Source organism: Notamacropus eugenii, chromosome 4 (genome assembly GCF_028372415.1).
Source record: "Notamacropus eugenii isolate mMacEug1 chromosome 4, mMacEug1.pri_v2, whole genome shotgun sequence".
Classification (NCBI taxonomy): Eukaryota; Metazoa; Chordata; class Mammalia; order Diprotodontia; family Macropodidae; genus Notamacropus; species Notamacropus eugenii.
Genome location: NC_092875.1, coordinates 79,726,904 through 79,748,071, shown reverse-complemented (window position 1 = coordinate 79,748,071; position 21,168 = coordinate 79,726,904). Strand labels below are relative to the sequence as shown.

Genomic DNA, 21,168 nt, shown 5'->3' with positions numbered 1-21,168 from the left:
TACCTGGAGCATGCAATATACCAGTTACAAATGTACAATATACAAATGTAAGATGAATTAGAGAGAGTAGACATTTATAGAGCACCTACTATGTGCTGGGCACTGTGCTGAGGGCATGCTTTTACGATGATCATTTCATTTGATCTTCACAACAACCCTACAAGAAAGTACTATTATTACAACTATTTTACATTTGAGAAAACAGAGGTTAATGAACTTGTCCAGGATCACTCAGCTATTAAGTGTCTGAGTCCAGATTTTAACTCAGATCTTCCTTACTCATTCCCAATGCTCTATAGACTGTACCACTAGCTGCCTCTGGGAGCCAACTAGGTGCTGTGTGAGTTACAAGTGAGAAGGGGGAGATCAGGCAAGCCATTCTGGAGTTGGCATTAATATACATATATGCATACATGTTCAGTACAAAAAGTAAGGGAGGGTATAAGGAACAGCATGAGCCTTTGCTGTATACGTGGAGATAATAGAGTACAGGACATGAAGCAAAATGCACAGCATAGGAGATCCAAGTAGATTTAGGCCAGACCGTGAAAGGCCTTGCAAGCCAGCCAGATGAATATGAGTTTTACTTGAAAAGTAAAGATGAGTGACAACAGTATGAAAGATGGATTGGGATTGGGAAGGGGAAGTAGTGTAATCAGGAAGAATTATGAGTTTATTGTAATAATTCAAGCTAGTTATAGTTGGCCTGAACTAGGGTAATGGCATTGGAAATAGAAAGGTGAGAAAGAGAGAGAGAGAGAGAGAGAGAGAGAGAGAGAGCTGGAATTGAAAGTTTTGTCAAGTGATGTGGGAAAGGGAAAACACAAAGATAACCCAAGGGTAAAATATGGGAGACTTAATGGTCAATGGTGGTGCCAGACAGAAATAGGGAAGAAATAGGGAGAAGCAGGTTTAGGGGCAAAGAGAATGAGCTTGGTTTTGGACACATTGAATCCAAGACCTAGGGGAACAACTACACGAGGCAGAGAAGCAGATTGATTGAAAACTAAGAACACTGATCAGGACTGAAGCTGAGAATTTAGGAGTCAACTTCAGGAAGGTAGTAGTGGAAGTCCTGGGAGGAGGGAGTATTATTGCCAGAAATGAGTGTATGGAAAAGCAAAAAGATCAAGGAGCAGAACCTTTGGACCAAAATATCAAATACTGCCCCAAATCTGCATTTGGAATGAATGGAATGGCTTCTTTCCCTTCCTTAGCTCTTTGTTGGGATAGTATTATGGGGGAGCTAGGTAAGTTGAATGAAGAAAGAGGACTACCAGAGCAGGTAGAGAGAAGGGCCTGAAGAAAGTCTCCCAAGAACAGCCTCTGTTTGCACTGATCTCTCCACTGGGGGCTACATTATAGGATGAATTTGCTGGATTTAGGAGAAACCTACAGAGAGACTTTGGAATCCCAGGTTGTGATGGGGGGACATTGGGTGATGGTAGAATAGAACATCTCTACCTTGGAGTGTTTTTTTTTCCTGTTCCTACCATGCAGCAAGTCCACAGATTCTAAACCTCCGTCCCCTGGTAGGGAAGTTACCAATCTTTCTCCTGGCTTCAGAGCTTTCTCTCTCAAATCCAACCTGATCTGTTTACCTTTCTGTCTCCCAGGCTGAGCTGACTTCCTTGTTGTGTGGCAAGGACAGGGTTAAGAGGAGGGTGAGCTCCTGGAAGCACAAACAGAGGGCTCCTGAGACCTTCCCCCCCTACACCTGTACCTAGCCCCAGGGCTCTGGAGTGCACAGACGTGGGCACCCAGGGGAGGGTGGGGCAGGCGCCATGCCAGGACGGAGCTGGGCCAGATGCCAAGGCAGGACTGAGCTGTCAATTCCTTTTCTCTGTCAGCCCTCCCCCCTTCTTCAGGAATAGTTTGTCTGTCTGTCTGAATATCTGTCTGTGTCTTCCTTTGTCTAGTACTTCTGAGACTTTTTTTGTCTTTGTTTCTGCCTCTCATACAGTCAGAAACTGTCCCTCTAGTTTTGTGCTTGTCTTTTCCTATGGTTTCTTGGTCTGTCAGTTTCCCTCTGTGTGTCTCTAAATCTGTTAGAGTGTGTGTGTGTGTGTGTGTGTGTGTGTGTGTGTGTGAGAGAGAGAGAGAGAGAGACAGACAGACAGACAGACAGACAGTCAGAGACAGAGACTCGACTCTATATTCCTAGTCTTGCACTCTTCTCTTTAAGACTGTCCCCTAAAACCATATATCTCACACTTATTCCCTGCAGTTTTCCTCTGGGAAAAGCCAGGATGGATCCTAGAGAAATAGTACCCATGTTCCTCAGTGACTTGGAAGGAGGGGCTAGTTCCCTGGTCACATCCCTTCTCTCATCCCCAGGCTCTGGAAGTCAGGAGAGACTTAGTGGAAACAGAATCACAGAGATGCAAGGATGTCAGAGAGCATCTCATTCAGCCCATATCAAGGAAGTGACTTAAGTCCTATGATAAGAAGGGCAAAGTCAGGATCAAGTCAGTTCAAAGAGATTTCTTAAATATCAACTGTATGCAAAGCCTGGTGCTAGGACTAGGGCTCCAACCCTTATCTCCAGACTTTCTCTTCTTTCCTTCTTCCAAACCTTCCTATTGATTTAATCTCAGGGACCCTGAAGCTACAACTTCCCTGCTCTGATACTTGCTTTTCCACACACACAGCTCCAAAACAATAATAATAGCTACCATTTATGTAACACTTTGCAAATACTTTATAAATATCTCATTTTTATCCTCACAAAAACCCTGAGAGGTAGGTGTATTTATTATTCCCATTTTACACAGACATGGAAACTGAGGCAGACAGAAGTTAAGTGACTTGACCAGGGTCAAGTCTCTATTAAGTGTCTGAGGCTGGATTTAAATCTCCAAGTCCATCACTTTTCATGGTGCCACTGCACCACCTCCAGGTTCAAGGGGAGCCCAGTTCAGTCAGTGGGGTGGGTGGGAGGTGAATAGTTTGGCTGTGTGGCTGGAAGAGGGCCCCTGCTTACCTTCTGTCCGTCCAAGTCTCCTGCTAGTTATCTCTTTCCCAATCTCTGTCCTCATTTCTCCTGTCTTTTTGTCTCTAAGTGTATCTCTGACATCTCCCATTATCTCTCCCTCAGTTCCTGTCTATATCATTGTCCTCCCCTCTGTCTCTGGTGGTCGATCTTTCTTCATCTGTCTATTTCTCTCCATCTGTCTCTCTCTCTGTTTCTTTGTCTCTCATTGTTTTTCTACCCATCCTCTCCCTCTGCCTTTCTCCTTCTCTCCTTCTTGCAGCTTTGAGGTGGAGAATGGGCCTTCCCCATCCCCAGGACGCAGCCCCTTGGACTCGCAGGCGAGCCCGGGGCTGGTGCTGCCCCCCAGCGCCCCCCAGAGCCAGCGCCGTGAGTCTTTCCTGTACCGCTCGGACAGTGACTATGACATGTCACCCAAGACCATGTCCCGAAACTCTTCTATTGCCAGTGAAGTGTGAGCATACCTCCTCCTAACCCTCCCCAAGATCATCTAGACTCATGCCCCTCCCTTATTCCCTAAGCATGATAAAACCTCCTTGTTTGTAACCTTCTACAGCTGTGTACCCACTCTGGTCCCTCGTCCCAGTGCCCAACTTTCCCGTCCCAGATGGCCTCCCCATTGGCACAGTTTGGGGGTACAGGAGACCTAGCTCCCCAAGTCTCTAAACTCTGACCTTTGGTTTCTGAAGCCCACTCCCAGCTATGGTTTCTTGCAGACATGAAGACTTGATTGTGACGCCCTTTGCCCAGGTCAGTTTGAAGAAGAAAATCTTGAAGGGAGTGGTGGCGGTGTGGGTTGAGCTACTCAAGGAGATGATTTAGAGATTCCTGCATGGCAGTCAGGGAGTTCCACCTATTCAGGACTCTTTCTGAATGCCAGGGCCTGGCCCAGTGACCAGGAGCTTCACTGACCACCCTTCTTATGCCACCCCAGGTTCTGGCAAGTCTAAGAAGTGTCCGAAGCAACTTCTCCCTTCTGGCCAATGTTCCAGCTACCGTTGGCAACAAGTGAGTGCCCAGTCTGGGGGGCTCTAGTGCTCAGGGACCCTCTGTGGGAGGGCTCATGCCATGTCTGTTTTTCCCCAGGAAGTCCCCAGTGGGCAATCAGCCAGCAGTATGCAAGGCCACACTTTCAGGTAACAACCCTTAACATGGGAAGAGGAAGGAATGAATGATGAAGGGCCCTACCCAAGATGGACCCTTCTGGCTATAACACTTTGTACCAATCTAATGCGCTTTCAAATTTTGCCTATTGTTTTCTGCACCTGTATGATCCCCTATTAGACAGGGGCTATAGCTTTTCTGAACGTTGTGTCTCCTAGCATAGTACCTTGCAATTAACAAATACTTCAGTGTTGAATGAAAGAATGAACATTGGCCCCTGAACAGTGAGCATTCAGGGGCTCAGGCCAGGTCTTGTCCTCTTACCCCAAGCAAGGATGGGGCCCAACTCTCTCCTTCAGGAAGAGCATTGATCTTGCTACCCTAGCCCTTTGGCCCCCTTGCCATTTCATGCCCCTCCATTCCCCAGAGGAGACATACCAGCAGCTGGCCCGGGAGACCCTGGAGGAGCTGGACTGGTGCCTGGACCAGTTAGAGACAATGCAGACATACCGGTCAGTGAGTGAAATGGCCTCCCACAAGGTAAGCCTGTGAGTACTTGGCCCCCATGAATGAATGAATCAGAATGTTCTTTGGCACTGCCAGGGTCTCAGAGATAGACTGTATTGGGCTCCAAGACTCATGCACATGACCAGGATTCTGGGTCTTGTGTATGTTTCCCCCAGCCTGAGGACAGAGATGATTTCTAGGATGCTAAGAATGAATTCTTGTCTATCTCTACATCACTGAGCTCAGCAACCTTGGGGGAGAGCTGGCATTGGGGGTCCTGCATCCTATCGATCCTAGGGTACCCTCAAAATGAGACTCTCATACCCCATTACCAGTTGGGAGTAACTGTGGACCCAAAGGGGCCTCAGTTTCCAGGGGTAAGGGGATGTAAGAAGGAGCAAAGTTTCCAGATGCAAAGTATTTCTTAAAGTCACATCACTCTTAGGAGGTGGTCCAGCTGTGTGTGTGTGAGAGAGACAGAGACAGAGACAGAGATAGAGACAGAGACAGAGACACAGAGAGACAGAGAGAGAGAGACAGAGAGAGATGGAGAGAGACAGACACAAAAGGAGGGAGAGACGGAGACAAAGGCAGACAGAGACACAGAATGCTGCTACCTCCCCGTACTCTGTGTCTCTGGTGGTGTATATGTAAATGTGACTATAGTGTGTGTGTGTGTGTGTGTGTGTGTGTGTGTGTGTGTGATGCACTAATTCTTCATATTGATGCATCTGTATGTTTGTATCTTTATATCCGTGGAAACACATACAGACACTGTATATACAGGCACATCATTGTGTGTCCATCCCTGCATCCCTGCACTGATATTCCTCCTTGCTTTCTTTGCCCCTTTAACAGCTCCTCCCCCTCCTCCTCCCCTCAGCTCCCCCTCCTCCCCTGCCAGCACCACCTGACATCACATCCCAGTCTGTTCCGCCAGTGCTGCAGTGAGGGGCTGGGACATGCACACACACACACACACATACACACACACACACACACACACACACTGCACAAACATCCAGGATCCTGCCTGCGGCTCCACTGCTGAGGCCCAGTTGAGAGCAACCCCACAGGGGCCTGAACCCTGACAGATTCTCCCCCCGCCCCGCTCCCTTCCCCCACCTCAGGAAGCCCAGCCTCTTACTTTCCCCCTCCTCCGGCTGCCTCCGTCTCCTCCTCCATCTCCATGGGAAGATGTCCCTCCCCTCCCTCTGACCCTGCTGCTGCTGCCGCTGCTGCTGCTACTGCTGCTATCAGGGGGACCTTTGGACTGCAAGTGCCAGGGAGAACTTGGGGGGCCTGCCAGGGCTGGCCTGGGGGCACCCGAAGGATGTAATAGGCTTGGCCAGGCTGGGCCGGGGAGCTGGGAGCAGGGAGGGGGCTGCGGCCTTAGAGGAGAGAGCCCCCGGCCCACCCCCTACCCAAGCCAGGCGGCCTGAATCTCCCCCCAGGATCCTAGAAGCCATCTCTGTACCCAGGCTGGGGCCCAAACAACAGGGTCCTCTTAATTTCTGTTTGCCTGTGTCCCTGGCCCCCCACCAAAGGGGGAGAGGACCCCCTCCCCAACCCAGCGGTCCACTGCCCCCACCCCTGGGACACCACCCTTTCCTGCTCCACCACCTGCATCTGGCCTCCCCCCTGCCCCGGGCTGGGGGCTGAGGATAGAAGATGCCACTGGTGGATTTCTTCTGTGAGACCTGCTCCAAACCATGGCTGGTGGGCTGGTGGGACCAGGTAGGGAGCCCAGCAGGGCTAGGGCTGGGGAACAGGGAGGGGACACTCTAGTTTTAGCTCTCATGGATACTGCTGCTGCCACCTCTGAATCTCTGTGTCTGTGACTATGTGTCACTGTGTTTGCAACTCATATGTGTATCTGTGATTATATGTGATTGTGATCTGTGTAGTTTGTGACTCTGTGTGTATGACTGTGTGAATCTGTGACCCTGGGTGACTGTCTGCCTGTGATTATGATCTGAGTATGTGTGACTGTGTGTATGTATGTATGACCCTAGGTGTCAGTCAGTATGTGTGTATGTGATTATAATCTGAGAGTCTATGCCCTTGTGTGTAACTATGTGTATCTATGACCCTGAGTATCTATCTGTCTATGACTCTGGTCTGCATGTCTATGTCCCTGTGACTATGTGTATCGGTGACCCTGGTTGTCTATCTCTCTTTATATGACTGTGATCTGAGTGTCTGTGACCCTGTGTGTATGACTATGTGTTATCTGTGACCCTGGGTGTTTGTATAGGTCTGTGACCTGTGTGGTGTGGAGGTGTGTATGTGTGTGTGTGTGTGTATCTCTGATCCTGGATCTGTCTGTCTTGACTGTATGTGATTGTGGTTTGAATGTCTGTTACTCCTGTGTGTGAATAGTGTGTGTAAGTAACTTGTAACCCCGTTTGTCTGTGCCTGTCTGTTTCTTCATAGATCTGAGATCTCCATTTTTGTGATTTTGTATGTATGTGTTTCTGCCTGAGGCTGTGTGTCTGCAACTTGTGTGCCAATGTATGTGTTATCCTATGTGTGTACATAATTCTTTCTGTGTTTGTCCCTGGCTCCCTGCAACTCTCTGAGCATGTAACTATGACTGTCTTCACCTATACCTATGTGCTTCCGTGACCAGAATGAGATTTCTATGACTATTTCTATGTGTCTCGGTCTGCCCATGACTGTGCCCTGTGTGTGTCTGAGATTGGGTCTGTGGCACTGCACTTCTGTGTCTCTCTATGGGTAGGTCTGTCACTTGGTCCTGTGTGTTTGTGACTTTAAGTATGTAGTGACATTACTCATGCCTGTGACTGTCATTGTATGAGTGGGTTTGTCAGTGTTTGTCTATGAGCCTCTGTAACTGTGGCCATGTGTGTTTGTGCTTCTGTGTGTGTTTATGACTGTGACCCTCTTTGGGAGCCTGTTTGCTAGTGACTACATGTGATTCTCTGAGTATGAGCATGCCCACCCCCAGTGCCCTGGGCCAGCCCTGGGGAAGCCCCGGCTACTATGATGGCTACTTGATTTATCCTCACTTCTTATCAATATCACTAAGACAGACACCCCTAAACTATGGGGGTCAGACTACAAAACTAAAGGAAACCCCTTTTCCCTACTCCAGGTTCCATGTTATTTAGGGGCTCAGGGGGGTGACCTGAGGTTGGAAAGGGAAATATCTACAACCTTAGGGGTCACAGTTATGATGGTGGGGGCCACCAGAGATAGCCCCAGATATCTAAGGGCTGTGTCCTTCCTTCTTCAATTGCAATGTCACAGGCCTGGCATGCTTATGCCTGTGTGTGTTTGGTATGAATTCTGGAGACAAGACAAGCAGGAACAGAGAGCACCCCTACCTACCTACCCACCTAGGCTCTCTGATCTTAGGCTGCTATCTCCTTTGTCCACCCTACTGTCCTGAGAGAGAGAGAGAGAGAGAGAGAGAGAGAGAGAGAGAGAGAGAGAGAGTGTGTGTGTGTGTGTGTGTGTGTGTGTGTGTGTGTAAATTGAAAGTTGAGGCCCAAGACAACAGTATGTGGGAGAAAAGGGTTACTCTCAATCCCCCTCCATTAGGGAGTCCCCATATTCATTCTGAGGCTTCATATCCCTATTTCCTCGTGAGAGTGGGTTAAGCCTGGACCTCCCACCCCAAGAAGGACATTCCAGATTTGGGGTTGGCTGAGTGCCAGGATGCCTGGAACTCCCCAGGGACAAGTCCCAGAATGGAGTGGGAGCAACATTTCTAGCTGCTTCCACTTTCCCTAGTACCCAGTACACAGTGCCCTCACAATTCCCAAGAATCTCTGGTTTGGGGTCTTGAGAAGCTGGGGGTTAAGGTGCCCTTGGCTACAGCCCCCCCCCCCCCCCCCCCCCCCCCCCCCGCTCCTCCGTCAGCCAGAGCCGCTGGTTGGAGGGGCAGTTGCTGAGGAGACTCCCATCACCATGGAGACTGAGCTCTCTTTCCACTCCATTGGCTGTAGCAGGGAGGCAAGAGCCGCTCCCCTTCCTCCGGTTCCCTCCCTGACAGTGGCGGGTGCCCCCTCCCCTAGAGCCATTGGATTCTAGGGTCCTACATCCAAGCATAACCCCTCTCTCCTGCAAGGAAGGGGGAGGGTTAAAGAAAGAGTGTACTCCCCCAGATATCCCCTTGGCCAGAGCTCAACCTCATGGCATGGGGAGGGAGGGTTCCTTCTGGTCTTTCCAGTCCTGGCAGCCCCCAAGGATTATACAAAAGAAAGAGGGATGCTAGGGAGAGTGTAAAGAGTTTTAGCAAGGAAGGCCATCTTTAAGATGAGGGGATTGAGCAGTGCCTGGCATGTAGTAGGCACTTAGTAAATGTTTACTGACTGGCTCAAGAATCGATGATAACTCACTTCCTTTGACCTTACTGTATTACATGAGGGATGTTTGCTAAGCTTCCTTCCAGACCTGAGGTTTGGGAATTCTAAACTGGGGAACCCCCTTCAGAAACTCCACTGCCCCACAGGCTTGGATTATCCAACCCCGCCCCCCTCCTCCTCACCATGTCTCCCATTTCTCCCCTTACCCTCCATGACACTGGGCTTGATAGTTCAAGAGGATGTTGAACCGTGAGCTGACACACCTATCGGAAATGAGCCGGTCCGGGAACCAGGTCTCGGAATACATCTCCACCACCTTCCTGGGTGAGTGAGTGGGGAGCCTGGCAGGCTCTGGCCCAGCTGGAGCACAGTATACTTAAGCTCTGACTCTCAAACCTTCGGGCCTCTAAGGAAGAAAAATCTTTAAGTGTGGACCATGATCAGGGCAGAGAGATCCCCCCAAAAAAGGAGGATTTGGTACTAGGCAATCCCCTGGAACTTTGAAGCAGCCCCTCTCAGGGCTCAGGGTTTTATCTCTGAAAGTTCTTGCCAATGGGAGACTGGTATGCAAATACATCCCAGGTAGTCCTGAGCTATTGGCTAGTGGGCCACTTGATATCATAATGCAGGTGTTGGTGTAGGGAGGGGGGCTGTGCAGGAAGCCCCTGGGAGAGGGTGCCCTGCGCCCCCTCCCCGCCCCCCTCGATGGTGCCTGGGGGGGCCATGGAGCCCGAGGCCCCAACACCCATCCCCCACCCTCCTCTGCTGCCTCCACCTTCCAGCGCCCGGATTAACTCAAGCCACTACTACAACTTCCTGCCAGGCCATGAAGCCTCCCTGTCCGACTTTGGCCTTCAGCGCCTCACTCTGTTGTCCCCATCCCGATTCCTGCCCTCTCTAACTAACAACTACCAGACCTCCATGCCCCCTGGCCCAGCCTCTATCCAAGCCCTCAGCCTAAACACCGACACCAACCCTGGGCATCTGGTCCTACCCAGACCTTCATCCTCACGCAGGGCTCCCTGTGTCTTCTGTGGTTTCCAGCCACTGACTAGCCACCGAGATGAATGGTTCCATGACAGCCTGCACCTGTGTGAGCTTACCAAAGCCCTCATCCGCTGCTGTGCAGCAAGGATCACCAGGCCCTAGGGAGGGAGGGGTCAAAAGGGTTCCTCCTATCCCTGGAGGAGCTGTGGGGTTGTCTTGGTGGCAAACAGGGACCATAGCTAAGCATGCTTATGCCCTGTGGATCTCTCTTTCCCCCATCCTCTATAGACAAGCAGGCCGATGTAGAGATACCATCCCCTACAGCCAAGGAGCAGGAGAAGCAGCTTCAGCAACAGCCACAGAGGCAACCCATGTCCCAAATCAGTGGGGTCAAAAAGCTCACACATAGTTCCAGTCTCAGCAATTCTGGTATCCCTCGATTTGGGGTCAAGACTGACCAGGAGGAGCTGTTGGGCAAGGTGTGTATTTGTGTACATATCTCTATATGGGGACTCATCTACCAGTTCTTCTTGGACTCTGAATCTGACCCTTTCCAGCTCCCCATTCCTTTGAGGAGAGTATGATTGAGTGATTCACATTCATCAATGATAATCTTTCAATCTGAGGCCTTATTTTAAGAGCAGATAGGGGCTATGAGATCATTCAGAGATATGAGATTCTTAGCCTGGACTCCATGGAGTCCATAGGGGGGAGTCCATAAACTTGGGTGAAAAAAAATTATATCTTGCTTTTCATTAACCTCTAACTGGAGTTTAGCATTTCCTTCAATTGTGCATGTAAGCAATACACGTTATTCTAAAGAAGGGTCCATATATTTCTCCAGACTGTCAGAGGGGTCTGTGACACTAGAGAGATCAAGAACCTTTGCTTTTTATCAAATAATCTTCCCTTTTGGAGAAGGAAACTTAAGCCCAGAAAGGGGGGGAAGGGACTTATGATCATAAGATGATAGATTTAAAGCTAAGAGGACCCCTCATAAGTCAGCTAGTCCAACTTCCTTGTTATAGAAACTGAGGCAGGGAAGTATAATGATTTGCCCAAGGTCACGTACATAATTTTGTTTTCATAACTGGTTAATGGCTTAACCCAGGGTTGGAGAAACTGTGGACTTCAGGTCACAGTCAAAAGGCTGCACTTAAGGACCTAGAAGGTCACATGTGGCCTAGAAGCCTCAGGTTCCCCACCCTTGGCTTAACTCAGAGGAAGACTTAAAGGTGAAATTTCAGCCCCTTTGACAGGCTGATTGGGAAGATATTTTGGGGATGGAAAGGGAGTCTTCTCAATGCTTCTCACATGTCCCACAGATGAGGTGATATGTGTATAGCTAGCTTGATTTAGGCACAGGGCACAGCATTCTTCCAGCATCCCAGTCTCCCCCTTCTAGAATGGAGCATTGGGCTGAGGTCCCTCACAGGCCTTCTGTGAGCATATGAAGGTTGGGGGGAAGCTATGAGCCTCTGACCCCAGCTCTGAGCTTCCTTCTGCCATCTTCCCAGGAGCTGGAAAACCTGAATAAGTGGGGCCTTAACATCTTCCAAGTAGCTGAATTCTCCAACGGCCGATCACTAGGATGTATTATGTATACCATATTCCAGGTGTGGGGGAATGGGTTTTCATGGGCTGGCTGAGGTGGGGGGTGGGGGTGGGGTGGAAAGGGAGAAGGGAAGATGAGGCCTCCACATAGAGGGCTCTGAGAAACTTGACAAGGCCAAGATCACTTTCTCCTGGGGGGTTTGAGGGCACATCAATGAAGGAAGGCTTTGGGGAGGACGTAGCGACTACTTCCATGGTTCTTTTCTAGGAGAGAGACCTGCTGAAGACCTTCAAGATCCCAGTAGATACACTAGTAACCTACATGCTGACTCTGGAGGACCACTACCATGCTGATGTGGCCTATCACAACAGCCTGCATGCTGCTGATGTTCTGCAGTCCACCCACGTGCTTCTGGCCACACCTGCACTAGATGTAAGGCCAACCTGCCACCCAACATCTTCCTGCCCTCTTAAACCCCTTTGGGCTCCCAGAATTCTTCAAGCCCAATTCAATTCAAGAAATACTATTCTGTTCAAAGTTATTCCTTTGGTGCTGGGGATACAGAGTCAGGACATAGGGTCAGCTCTTAGGCACTTACAGTCTAATCATACAGAAATAAATGAGGTTGTGACAGGGGCAGATGCAAAATATTCTAGGAAAATGTGAGGAAGGAGAGATGAGGGAATATAAAACCTTAGAATATCATAGATTTAGAACCAGAAGGAATCCTAGAGGTCATCCAGACCCGTTACTGATTTGCCCATTTAGCTGGTAAGTGACTGAGACAGGATTCGAACCTAAGTCTTCCTGACTCCCACTAGACCATGGAGTCCTTGGAAGGGATAGCACCTTAACTGGGTCTCAGAAGAGGAGAACTGGAGGAAAGTATGAGCAAAGGAATGAAGATGGGGCAGGAAGGGCAGTAGAAGGGTATGGAGGAAAGTCAAATTTATCTAAAATGGAGGGTATACATGAAAGAGAGTAGTATAAAATTATAGAAGGCCTTGAATGTCAGACTCAAAAATTTAGAGGATCGTCTATCTAGTCCCTAGATAAGTAGATAGAAAGGTCCCTAGAGGTTGTATAGGTCAAACCTCTCATTTTACACATGAAAGAACCAGAGGCCTAATGAAATTCCAGCGCTTAGCACAGAACCTAGCACATAGCTGGCACATAATAGATGTTTATTGATCCCTACTAAATGACTTTTGGAAGGTCACCCATAAATAATAAGCACCAAAGATGGGATTTGAACCCAGCTCCTCTGAATATAGGGCCAGTAAGCTCTCCACTTAGGGCAGCTAGATGGCCTGGAGTTAGGAAGGCTTCTCTGTTTGCCTCAGTTTCTCATCTGTAAAATGAGCAGAGAAGGAAATGGCAAATCAATCCAGTATTATCCTTCCCTCTGCAACCTGCCCCTCTGTGTCACTGGGCCCCTGTTTCTCATTCACCCTGCTGGGGAGGTATTCCCTTATCCTTTTGCCCCTTTGTACCCTGTGCCCCAGGCCGTGTTCACAGATCTGGAAATTCTAGCTGCTTTGTTCGCTGCTGCCATCCATGATGTTGACCACCCGGGAGTCTCTAACCAGTTTCTCATCAATACCAGTAAGATCTTCTCTTGTCTTCAGCAAGGCTTTTATCTTCTTTGCCTTTAGTTTCCCTCCTTCCTAAATGAAGGATTTGGACCCAGGAAGGTCCCTTCACGTTCTAAATCCTTTAACCTGCAAGACACCTCAAGTTTTTAAACCCCTACACCCTTATCCCTAGTGCGAGAGTACCCAGAGCTTGGGGGCTATGGGTTGAAGTGAAAAAGAATCTCTAGAGTATTGAAGGGTCCTTAGGGAAAGACCTTGGAGGAAAGGTGAGGAGCATTTACAGGAGAGGGATCCTGGGAGAGGAAAGTGAGAGGGGATACCTGGGGAGGAGGAGTAGAGGAAAGAAAGAGTTCTTGGTGTGGGGAGTTGGAGGAGAGGCTGGGCTGAAGCACTCTCCCCTATGTCTGACTTGAAATGCCCTATCCCCAGACTCAGAACTAGCTCTGATGTACAATGATGAGTCTGTGTTGGAGAATCACCACCTGGCTGTGGGCTTCAAGCTGCTGCAGGAGGAGAATTGTGACATCTTCCAGAACTTGAACAAGAGGCAGAGGCAGAGTCTTCGAAGGATGGTCATTGACATGGTGAAGAGGGGCTGGCAGATGGTCACTGATAATGGTGGAAAGGGGCTGAGGGATAGTCATTGACAATGGTGGAGAGGGGCTGGGGGATGGTCATTGACATGGTAAAGAGGGGCTGTGGGGGAAGGTCACTGATAATGGTGGAGAGGGGCTGGGGGATGTTCATTGATAATGCTAGAGAGGGGCTGAGGGATAGTCATTGATAATGATGGAGAAGGGCTGGGGGCTGGTTATTGACATGGTGAAGAAGGTGAGCTGAAGGGTATGGTCACTGAAATGCTAGAGGATGCTGGGGTGATGGTTAGGGAGAGGAGGCAGAGGTGTACCTAGGACCAATCTGCTGGATATTTGCCCCAGAGTTCTGAGGGTGTCTGACATCTGGGAAGCATAGTCCAATCTCTCTTCTGAGATAACTCAGACTGCCAGTCTTGTACCTTGAAATGCAACCTCTTGCTCTCTTGTTCAGTCCTTACAGTCCTATTGCTTTGGGTTCTCTCTTAACATGGGGAACAGTGGGGTGAGACCCACCTGCCACCTCCACCTCCTCCTAGGGTTTGGGGTTTGGGGGCCTTGGGGTTATTTTCTATAGGTTTCTGCCTCTCCCAAGCTCAGAATGGGGTAGACTGTTCTACTCTCCAGGACTAATAATGCTTAGTTTAGGCTCTGGGGTGATCATTGATATAGTACAAGGAGTGAGGAGAAGGATCATTGGGAGGACATGGTAGGGAAGGTAATCAACATAGTTGCTGGGTGGGCAGTGTAAGAGGAGTCAGGATCAGGGAGCTGATGGAACTGTAATCAGCACCTTGGGTGCATGTGAAATGCTCACTGCCCCTCTGCCTCCTCCATGTTGACACCCTGAGGGAGAATGTGAGAAGGGGCCCTTGCTGGTCCAGTCCCAGACTGACACCACTCAAGTGTTCCTTATTTGTTACCACTCTCCTGGAGCCCTATCTTGGGCCTGTCTTCTACTCCACCAATTCAGTTGCACCTGCCTGAGCAGACTACCTACTGGCTACTCAGGATGGGGACCTGCCCCCCTGCAAGATGTCCAGGATCAGTGGCAGTAGCAACACAGGATAGTCTGGGGACATCCCAAGGTCTCTGTCTGTATTTTTCCTTTTCTTAGCATACTCAAATTAAATTAACCCTTGGAATAGTTATAACTTTGGTGATGGGGGAGGCTAGAGTCAGGAACTGGGATCAAGTGGAGATCAGAAGCTGGGAACAGGAACAGGCAGAAGCTGGAGGCAGGGAATGACCAGAGATCAGAGGGCTAGAATTTAACTAATGAGGAAATAGGGTTCTCTGACCCTGCTAGTGAACACACTCTCACCCACAGGTGCTGGCCACAGATATGTCCAAACACATGAGCCTTCTGGCTGACCTCAAGACCATGGTGGAAACTAAGAAAGTGACAAGCTCAGGGGTCCTGCTGTTGGACAATTATACGGACCGAATCCAGGTAAGGATTAAATCCTTTCCGACTAACTGCAGGCTTTACCCTTCACTCACGCAGGGAAGACTGGAGATGAGAAGATCTCTTTGTTAAGTCCCCTACCTGAGACAGTTCACCAGAACCTTCTTCACTTTCTCATTTCATCTTTTCCATGTATCAGCTCTGTGTGCCAACAGTACTGAGCTGAGGCAAACAGATTGCTCTTTCCATTATGCAGATAGAGAAATTGAGGTCCAGGTAAGGGAAGAAGCTCTAGTAATTACAGATCTGTCCCCAAATGAAGTAAGCTGCCTTTTGTGGGAGAGAGCTTCCCACCACTGAGAATCTGAAAGCTGACTCTAGATGATGATTATTTGTCAGGGAGGTGGGAGAGGATTCCTGCCTGGGGTAGTATTGGAATAAATAATCTTCCAATGCCTTCCAATTCTGGGATTCTAAGTGATACTCAAGAGTCCCACGGAATTCTAGTCCCCAGCCCCTCTGATCAAGGAGAGCTGAAGGAGCCTTCCTGTGCATCCCCCAGGTCCTTCGGAACATGGTGCATTGTGCTGACCTCAGCAACCCGACAAAACCACTGGCACTGTACAGGCAGTGGACTGACCGCATCATGGAAGAGTTCTTCCGCCAGGGAGACAAAGAGCGCGAGAGAGGCATGGAGATTAGCCCCATGTGTGACAAGCACACGGCATCTGTGGAGAAATCACAGGTATCAGCCCCCTCCCTATGCCCTGAAAATCTCTGGCGCTGCCCCCCACCATGTATAGGGGACTCCCTAACCCCTCTAAGGATACCTCAGACCCCATTATTCCCAAGGGATCCTCCATGCTCTCCATGGGACATCATCCATCCCCCTACCCTTCTGTGGCCCCTTGAGAATGTCTGCTCGATCCCATTACTGCCACAAGACATTGCCCCAAAGAGGCTCTGAATGGTCTCCCCTCACCCAGTATTCTTAAGTAACCCTTCACTACTGCAAGGAAACTTGGGGGGCCACCTGCCACATTATCTGGTGATAAGGTCACAGGGGATTCTCCTGCTCCCTCCCTGACCCCAGGTGGGCTTCATTGACTACATCGTGCATCCACTGTGGGAGACGTGGGCAGACCTTGTTCACCCTGATGCTCAGGAGATTCTGGACATGCTGGAGGATAATCGGGACTGGTACCATAGTGCTATCCCACAGAGCCCCTCACCACCCCCTGAAGAGCCACCTGGCCAAGGCCAGGACAAGTTCCAATTTGAATTGATCCATGAGGAGGATACAGCAGCCACAAAGACAGTCACACAATTGGAGGAAGAGGATGAGCCAGCCCCCGAGGTGGGGTGGGTAGGTCCAGGCCATGGTCCCCAAAAGGGCAGCCTGCCTGCACCACCTTCCACAAGGCCCCTAAGTCCATCCGAAGTTTCAGTCATTCAACAAAGCTGTCAAACACCAGACACCATGGAGGAGGAGGGCCAACAACCAAAGGAGTCTACACCAGCCAAAGAGGTGCAGCAACCACTGCTTGTGTCATCTCAGGAGCTGGAGGCAGACTTGGAAGTAGCTGAGGCCCAAGCCTCTCAGCAAGCCGAGGAAGAAACACCAGAGGAGGCCCAAGCCTTAGCCCCCCTAGCGGACCTTGGATGTCCATCCTGAGCAACGTCTCCTTCTCCCTAGTTCCTCCCCAGCCCTGGACTTCACCTCCAACTCCACTTCCACCTCCACCAACCACCTCAATCTTTTTCTGGAAGCAGCAGCAAAAACTTGCAGTTTCGAAAAAAAAGAAAAAAGAAAAATATTTTTCCCCCTTTTTCTTTTTTTTCTCCCTGCTGGGTTTTTTGGTGGTGGGATTAGGGGTAGGGGAGGGGAATGGGGGGGAAGGGATGGGGGGGTAGGGGAAAGGGGGGATATTTTTTCCGTTTTTAACTATGAAGTTTTTAGAAAAAGAAAAAAAGAAAAAAAGGGAATGAAACACAACAACTGTAGATGCCCTTCCCTACCCCAGCCTTTAGGGCTCAGTCTTCCTCTGCATAGTCTGTGCCCAAGTACTAACTTCTAGCTTGTCCTGCTGTGAGTAGGCCTTGGGGTGCCCCTTGCTGGGCATAGCCATCCTAGGGAGTGCAAGGGGTCACTTTTCAAGAGGAGACCCCATCTCCTAGCCAACACTCACCCCGGGCTACCACCTCCAGGAAGTCTTCCTCTTTATTTTGCACAGTGATTGGCAATACGGTGGGGAGCAGGGCTGGGGTGAAGGGTGTGTGTGTTGGGGGGCTGGGCAGTGTGATCAGCACCCTGAACCGCTTTCTTTGCTCTTTTAATTTTGCCAAAAACTCGGGTGTGTGTGTATGTGTGTGTGGGGATGGGCTGGGTGGGACAGAAAGGGCAGGAAGGGGCTGCCTCTCCCCCTCCCTGGATCCCAACCTCTCCTTAGGCCTCAGTTTTGCCTTTGGAGGGTGTGGTGAGTTTTCTTGGCCTCTGTAATGGGGTGGAGGGGAAGCTCTGCCTCCCTCCTACCTAGCTGCTGTTTGCTCTCCTTGTTTCTGCCTTAACCCTCCCTGTGGCCTTGGGGGGACAGTGAGGGGAGCTGGGGAGCAGAGGGTCTATGCTCAGGAGACTGCAGTTCCCCCTCAAGCCCCTCCTTTCCCTCCCCAGCTGGTCCCCCATGGGGGGGAGCTCCAAGCAATAAATCCTACCTGACCCAAACACCCAACCCAACTCCTCCCCTTCTCCCCTTCTCCCCAACCCCGGCAGCCCTTACTCCTGCTCCTTTGGGAACCAAAGCTGCCTCTTCTCATGGTAACCCTTATCCATATTTTCCATCTGGCCTCTGCCAGGTGCCCCAACCACTAGGAGCTGAGGGGCTCTTGGGCCACAGGTCAGAAAGATAGGGCTCTTCCTCTCCATCTAGAAGTGCCCAGGCAGGGAAGGCGGGGATCCACTCTGGAGGGAACCCTGGCCCCCACAAGTTGTGGAGGTCGAAAAGGGGCAGTGATATTTCTTTTCCTTTGCTGCACCTCTCCTCCTTGCCAATTCTGATCATACACAGTACTGTAGCAGCAACTATCCCTTTTCTTTGTTCCTTCCTGTCCTCCCATTCACTTCTCTGGCTCTCCATCTCTCCTTCCTTTCTTTCCTTTATTCATCGTTAGTCATTTCTGTTTGATGAAAGAGCACAGATCTTGGAGTGCTCAGAAAGACCTGGATTCGAATCCTGGTTCTGGCACTTGTGTGACCTTGGGCAAGCCTTGGTTTCCTCCTCTTTAATATGGAGATAATAATCACTTACACTTCCTACCTCACAAGGTTGTGAGGAAAGTGCTTGGTAAACCTCGAAGCCCTCTATATAAATGGGAGTTATTATCACTCTCTTCCTCCTTCCCTCCTTTTTCTGTCTGTTGATCCTTCTGCCTCAGTAGGTCCCATGCCCTTCCTCACACCTCCTTCCCTCCTCTTCTTTCCCCTCCCGTGGGCTCTTGTACAGGGTTTATTTTTGTAAAGAAAGTGGTTTCTGTCCAGCTGGTAAGGTTGGGGGCTGTGCCTCCACCTTCTGTACATACTGTAATGATGGATTATAAATTATTCTCCAGCAGAACAAAGGGAAACCAGCCCCCCCAAAATCATCCCCTACCCATTCTCAGTCCTGTCCCATTCTGTCCTATCCTCCCCTCTGGTCACTGGGAGAGAGAGGGGTCCGGGGAGGGAGGGAGGGCAGGGCAGGGCAGGCCAGCCTCCTGGTGAGGCAGCCCCCAGTGTATTTATACTGTGTAATATAGGCAAGTGGGAGAATATAGAGTTGTTATTATGGTTATAATTAGTATTCTCATGAGATGTGTCATGGGAGGAGGGGAGGCAGATCTTGTCCCCTCCTTCCTTAGAGGGATATGGCCAGCAACTGGGGAAAGGAAAGGGGCTCTTAGCCATTGTCTCCATGCCCAACCAACTCCCACCAAAGGCTCTGGAGCAGATGGGTAGGGGGTAAAGAAGGGTGAACCCCAGCATCCTTCCCCTCCCCCTCTCCCCACCACACCATGGGCTCTGACCACCCCTCTGGCCTTGGTGGGATGATGGAGGGGGGTGGTTTTTGGTGGTGGTGGTCATGAGGGCTCTGCAATTCTCTGGTGTTTTGTCCACTGGGCTGTCAGTGGTGTCTCCAATTAAAGTGAGGCCTTAACAGACTTATGTGACTGGTGTGAATTTATTTCCTCTGCTCCAGGCCTTTGTTTGTCTTACCTTGATATACTCAGATGACATCTTGTTTCCTCATCTAGGTGTAGAACAATTTCTTCCAGCATTGGTGTGGTCTGCTTGGGAAACTAGTCCCTATCCTAGATCTGGGTGGGGTCAGAAAATCTGTGATTCACTAGCTATATGATCCTTGGCAAGTCACTGGCACTCTGGGCCTCAGCTTTCTTATCTGTAAAATAGGGGTGGTAGATGGGGAGGGTAGGTGGACTATTTGAACTTCAAAGTTTCTTTCCTGCTCTAAATCCTATAATCTTATATAGTCCCTTTAAACTCTTAGCATTCCGTGATCTACAACATGGCCCTGGTTATTAGTCCACGTATACTGACTGTCCTACTCCTTTTCCCTATTCCTTGGGCAAATTATTGAGCTAGGTCTATAGGAGACACCAATGATACCTCTCCACTCTCCAGGAATTCAACAGTAAGATAAGAGGGAAGTATGAGGCTCTGGCCACATGTTCAGTAGGGATTCAAAAGAGCAGAGAAATTACAGTGGTGTCCAGCATAGACCTTGGGGTAGTCAGGGAGAGAATCTGCAAAGAGAAGAGATTTAATCTTGGGAATTGAAGTATGGGTCAGATTTTGAGATGAGATGGCCCAAAGGTATCTATTAGAGAGGGGAAGAGAGAGTTCAGGCTGGAGCAGAGAGTTTGTGTAGGGAGGAGGGAAGGCAAGACCAGAGAGGGAGAAAAGATAAGGGCTAGATCTTGTGGGTGGACTTTGGATGTGAGCCAGGGGGCAAAGTGATTTTTGGAGAGGTAACTGGGACTCCAGGGTGGTTTCTAAGCAAGAGTGGCATGATAAGAGGCCAGGTGGATTGGAAAGAGTTAACAGTCAACAAGCATTAAGCACTTACAACATCCCAGGATACACATGAGGAATACAAACAAACCAGTACCCACATTTGGAGCCAAAAGACCTGGGTTCAAGACTCTGCTCTAATACTTATTATCATCTCTTGGAGACTGTTTCCTCATCTTAAAAATGAGGATGATGATATAGATATAGCTAGCATTTATGTAAAACTAAAAACTTGGTAAAAATGTTTTACATTATCTCATTTGGTCATAACAATCCTGAGATAGGTGCCATTACTGTTCCCATTTTACAGATTAGGAAACTAAAGGGAAAGAAGCTAAGTGACTTGCTCAGTCTGAGGCAGGATGCGAACTAAGTTCTTCTTGACACAAAACCAATGTAATATCTCCACTGATTTCTTTACTCCCTTGTGACAAAAGCATTTTTTAAAACTAGTGCACCAGGCAAAGTATGAGCTGTGATTATATGGATATTAATGAAAGCTGGGACTGAGAAAGGGGAATCTGTTGGTAGCCAGGAGCAGGGTAAACTAAAAATGGGCAGAAGGCTCTCAAGGGTAAAGCCATGAAGACCTGAGCCAGAGCAGCAGCCCCTGGAATGGAAAGGACAGATAGAGGAGGCATGACAAAGAAAGAACACAGTGTCTTGCACATAGTAGGTGCTTATTTTGTACAATGGAAGAATCAGAATGTAATGGGAGGACTATCCAACAGAATGAAGAAAAGTAGTGAAATGCCTATAAAATGTAGAATGGGGGTTCTTAATCTGGGGTCTGTGAACTCTTTTTAGTATTCTGATAACTGCATTTCTACAAAATTGATTTCCTTCATCATCCTATGTATTTTATGCATGTAAAAATATTATTCTGAGGAGTCCAGAGGTTTTATCTGCCCAAGGAAACATATTAATATTGTACCTGGTATTTAGGTATAACATTAATATCCAAGCCATTTCTGACTTAAAGATATGTTCAAAATGGCATAGTCTCCCTGCACTCTCCTATGTCATTC

The 21,168-nt window shown here is 49.2% G+C and overlaps 1 protein-coding gene across 6 annotated transcripts in view; it reads left to right on the top strand.

Moving 5' to 3' along the window:
- Nucleotides 1–19,269, top strand: part of PDE4A (phosphodiesterase 4A) — a 34,304-nt gene extending 15,035 nt beyond the window's left edge. For 5 of the 6 annotated variants that reach the window (XM_072602406.1, XM_072602404.1, XM_072602403.1 and 2 more), the window contains 14 exons: nucleotides 3,255–3,446; nucleotides 3,709–3,742; nucleotides 3,927–4,000; nucleotides 4,079–4,128; nucleotides 4,524–4,636; nucleotides 9,168–9,261; nucleotides 10,213–10,403; nucleotides 11,442–11,540; nucleotides 11,747–11,911; nucleotides 12,985–13,084; nucleotides 13,504–13,658; nucleotides 14,998–15,120; nucleotides 15,638–15,820; nucleotides 16,169–19,269. In XM_072602406.1, coding sequence (XP_072458507.1) covers nucleotides 3,255–3,446; nucleotides 3,709–3,742; nucleotides 3,927–4,000; nucleotides 4,079–4,128; nucleotides 4,524–4,636; nucleotides 9,168–9,261; nucleotides 10,213–10,403; nucleotides 11,442–11,540; nucleotides 11,747–11,911; nucleotides 12,985–13,084; nucleotides 13,504–13,658; nucleotides 14,998–15,120; nucleotides 15,638–15,820; nucleotides 16,169–16,750 — 2,155 coding nt within the window. In that variant the 3' untranslated portion in view covers nucleotides 16,751–19,269. Of the gene's footprint in view, nucleotides 1–3,254; nucleotides 3,447–3,708; nucleotides 3,743–3,926; nucleotides 4,001–4,078; nucleotides 4,129–4,523; nucleotides 4,637–9,167; nucleotides 9,262–9,552; nucleotides 10,031–10,212; nucleotides 10,404–11,441; nucleotides 11,541–11,746; nucleotides 11,912–12,984; nucleotides 13,085–13,503; nucleotides 13,659–14,997; nucleotides 15,121–15,637; nucleotides 15,821–16,168 lie in introns of those variants that run through there. The other variant, XM_072602409.1, reaches the window with a different exon arrangement.
- The last annotated feature ends 1,899 nt before the right edge of the window (nucleotides 19,270–21,168 follow it).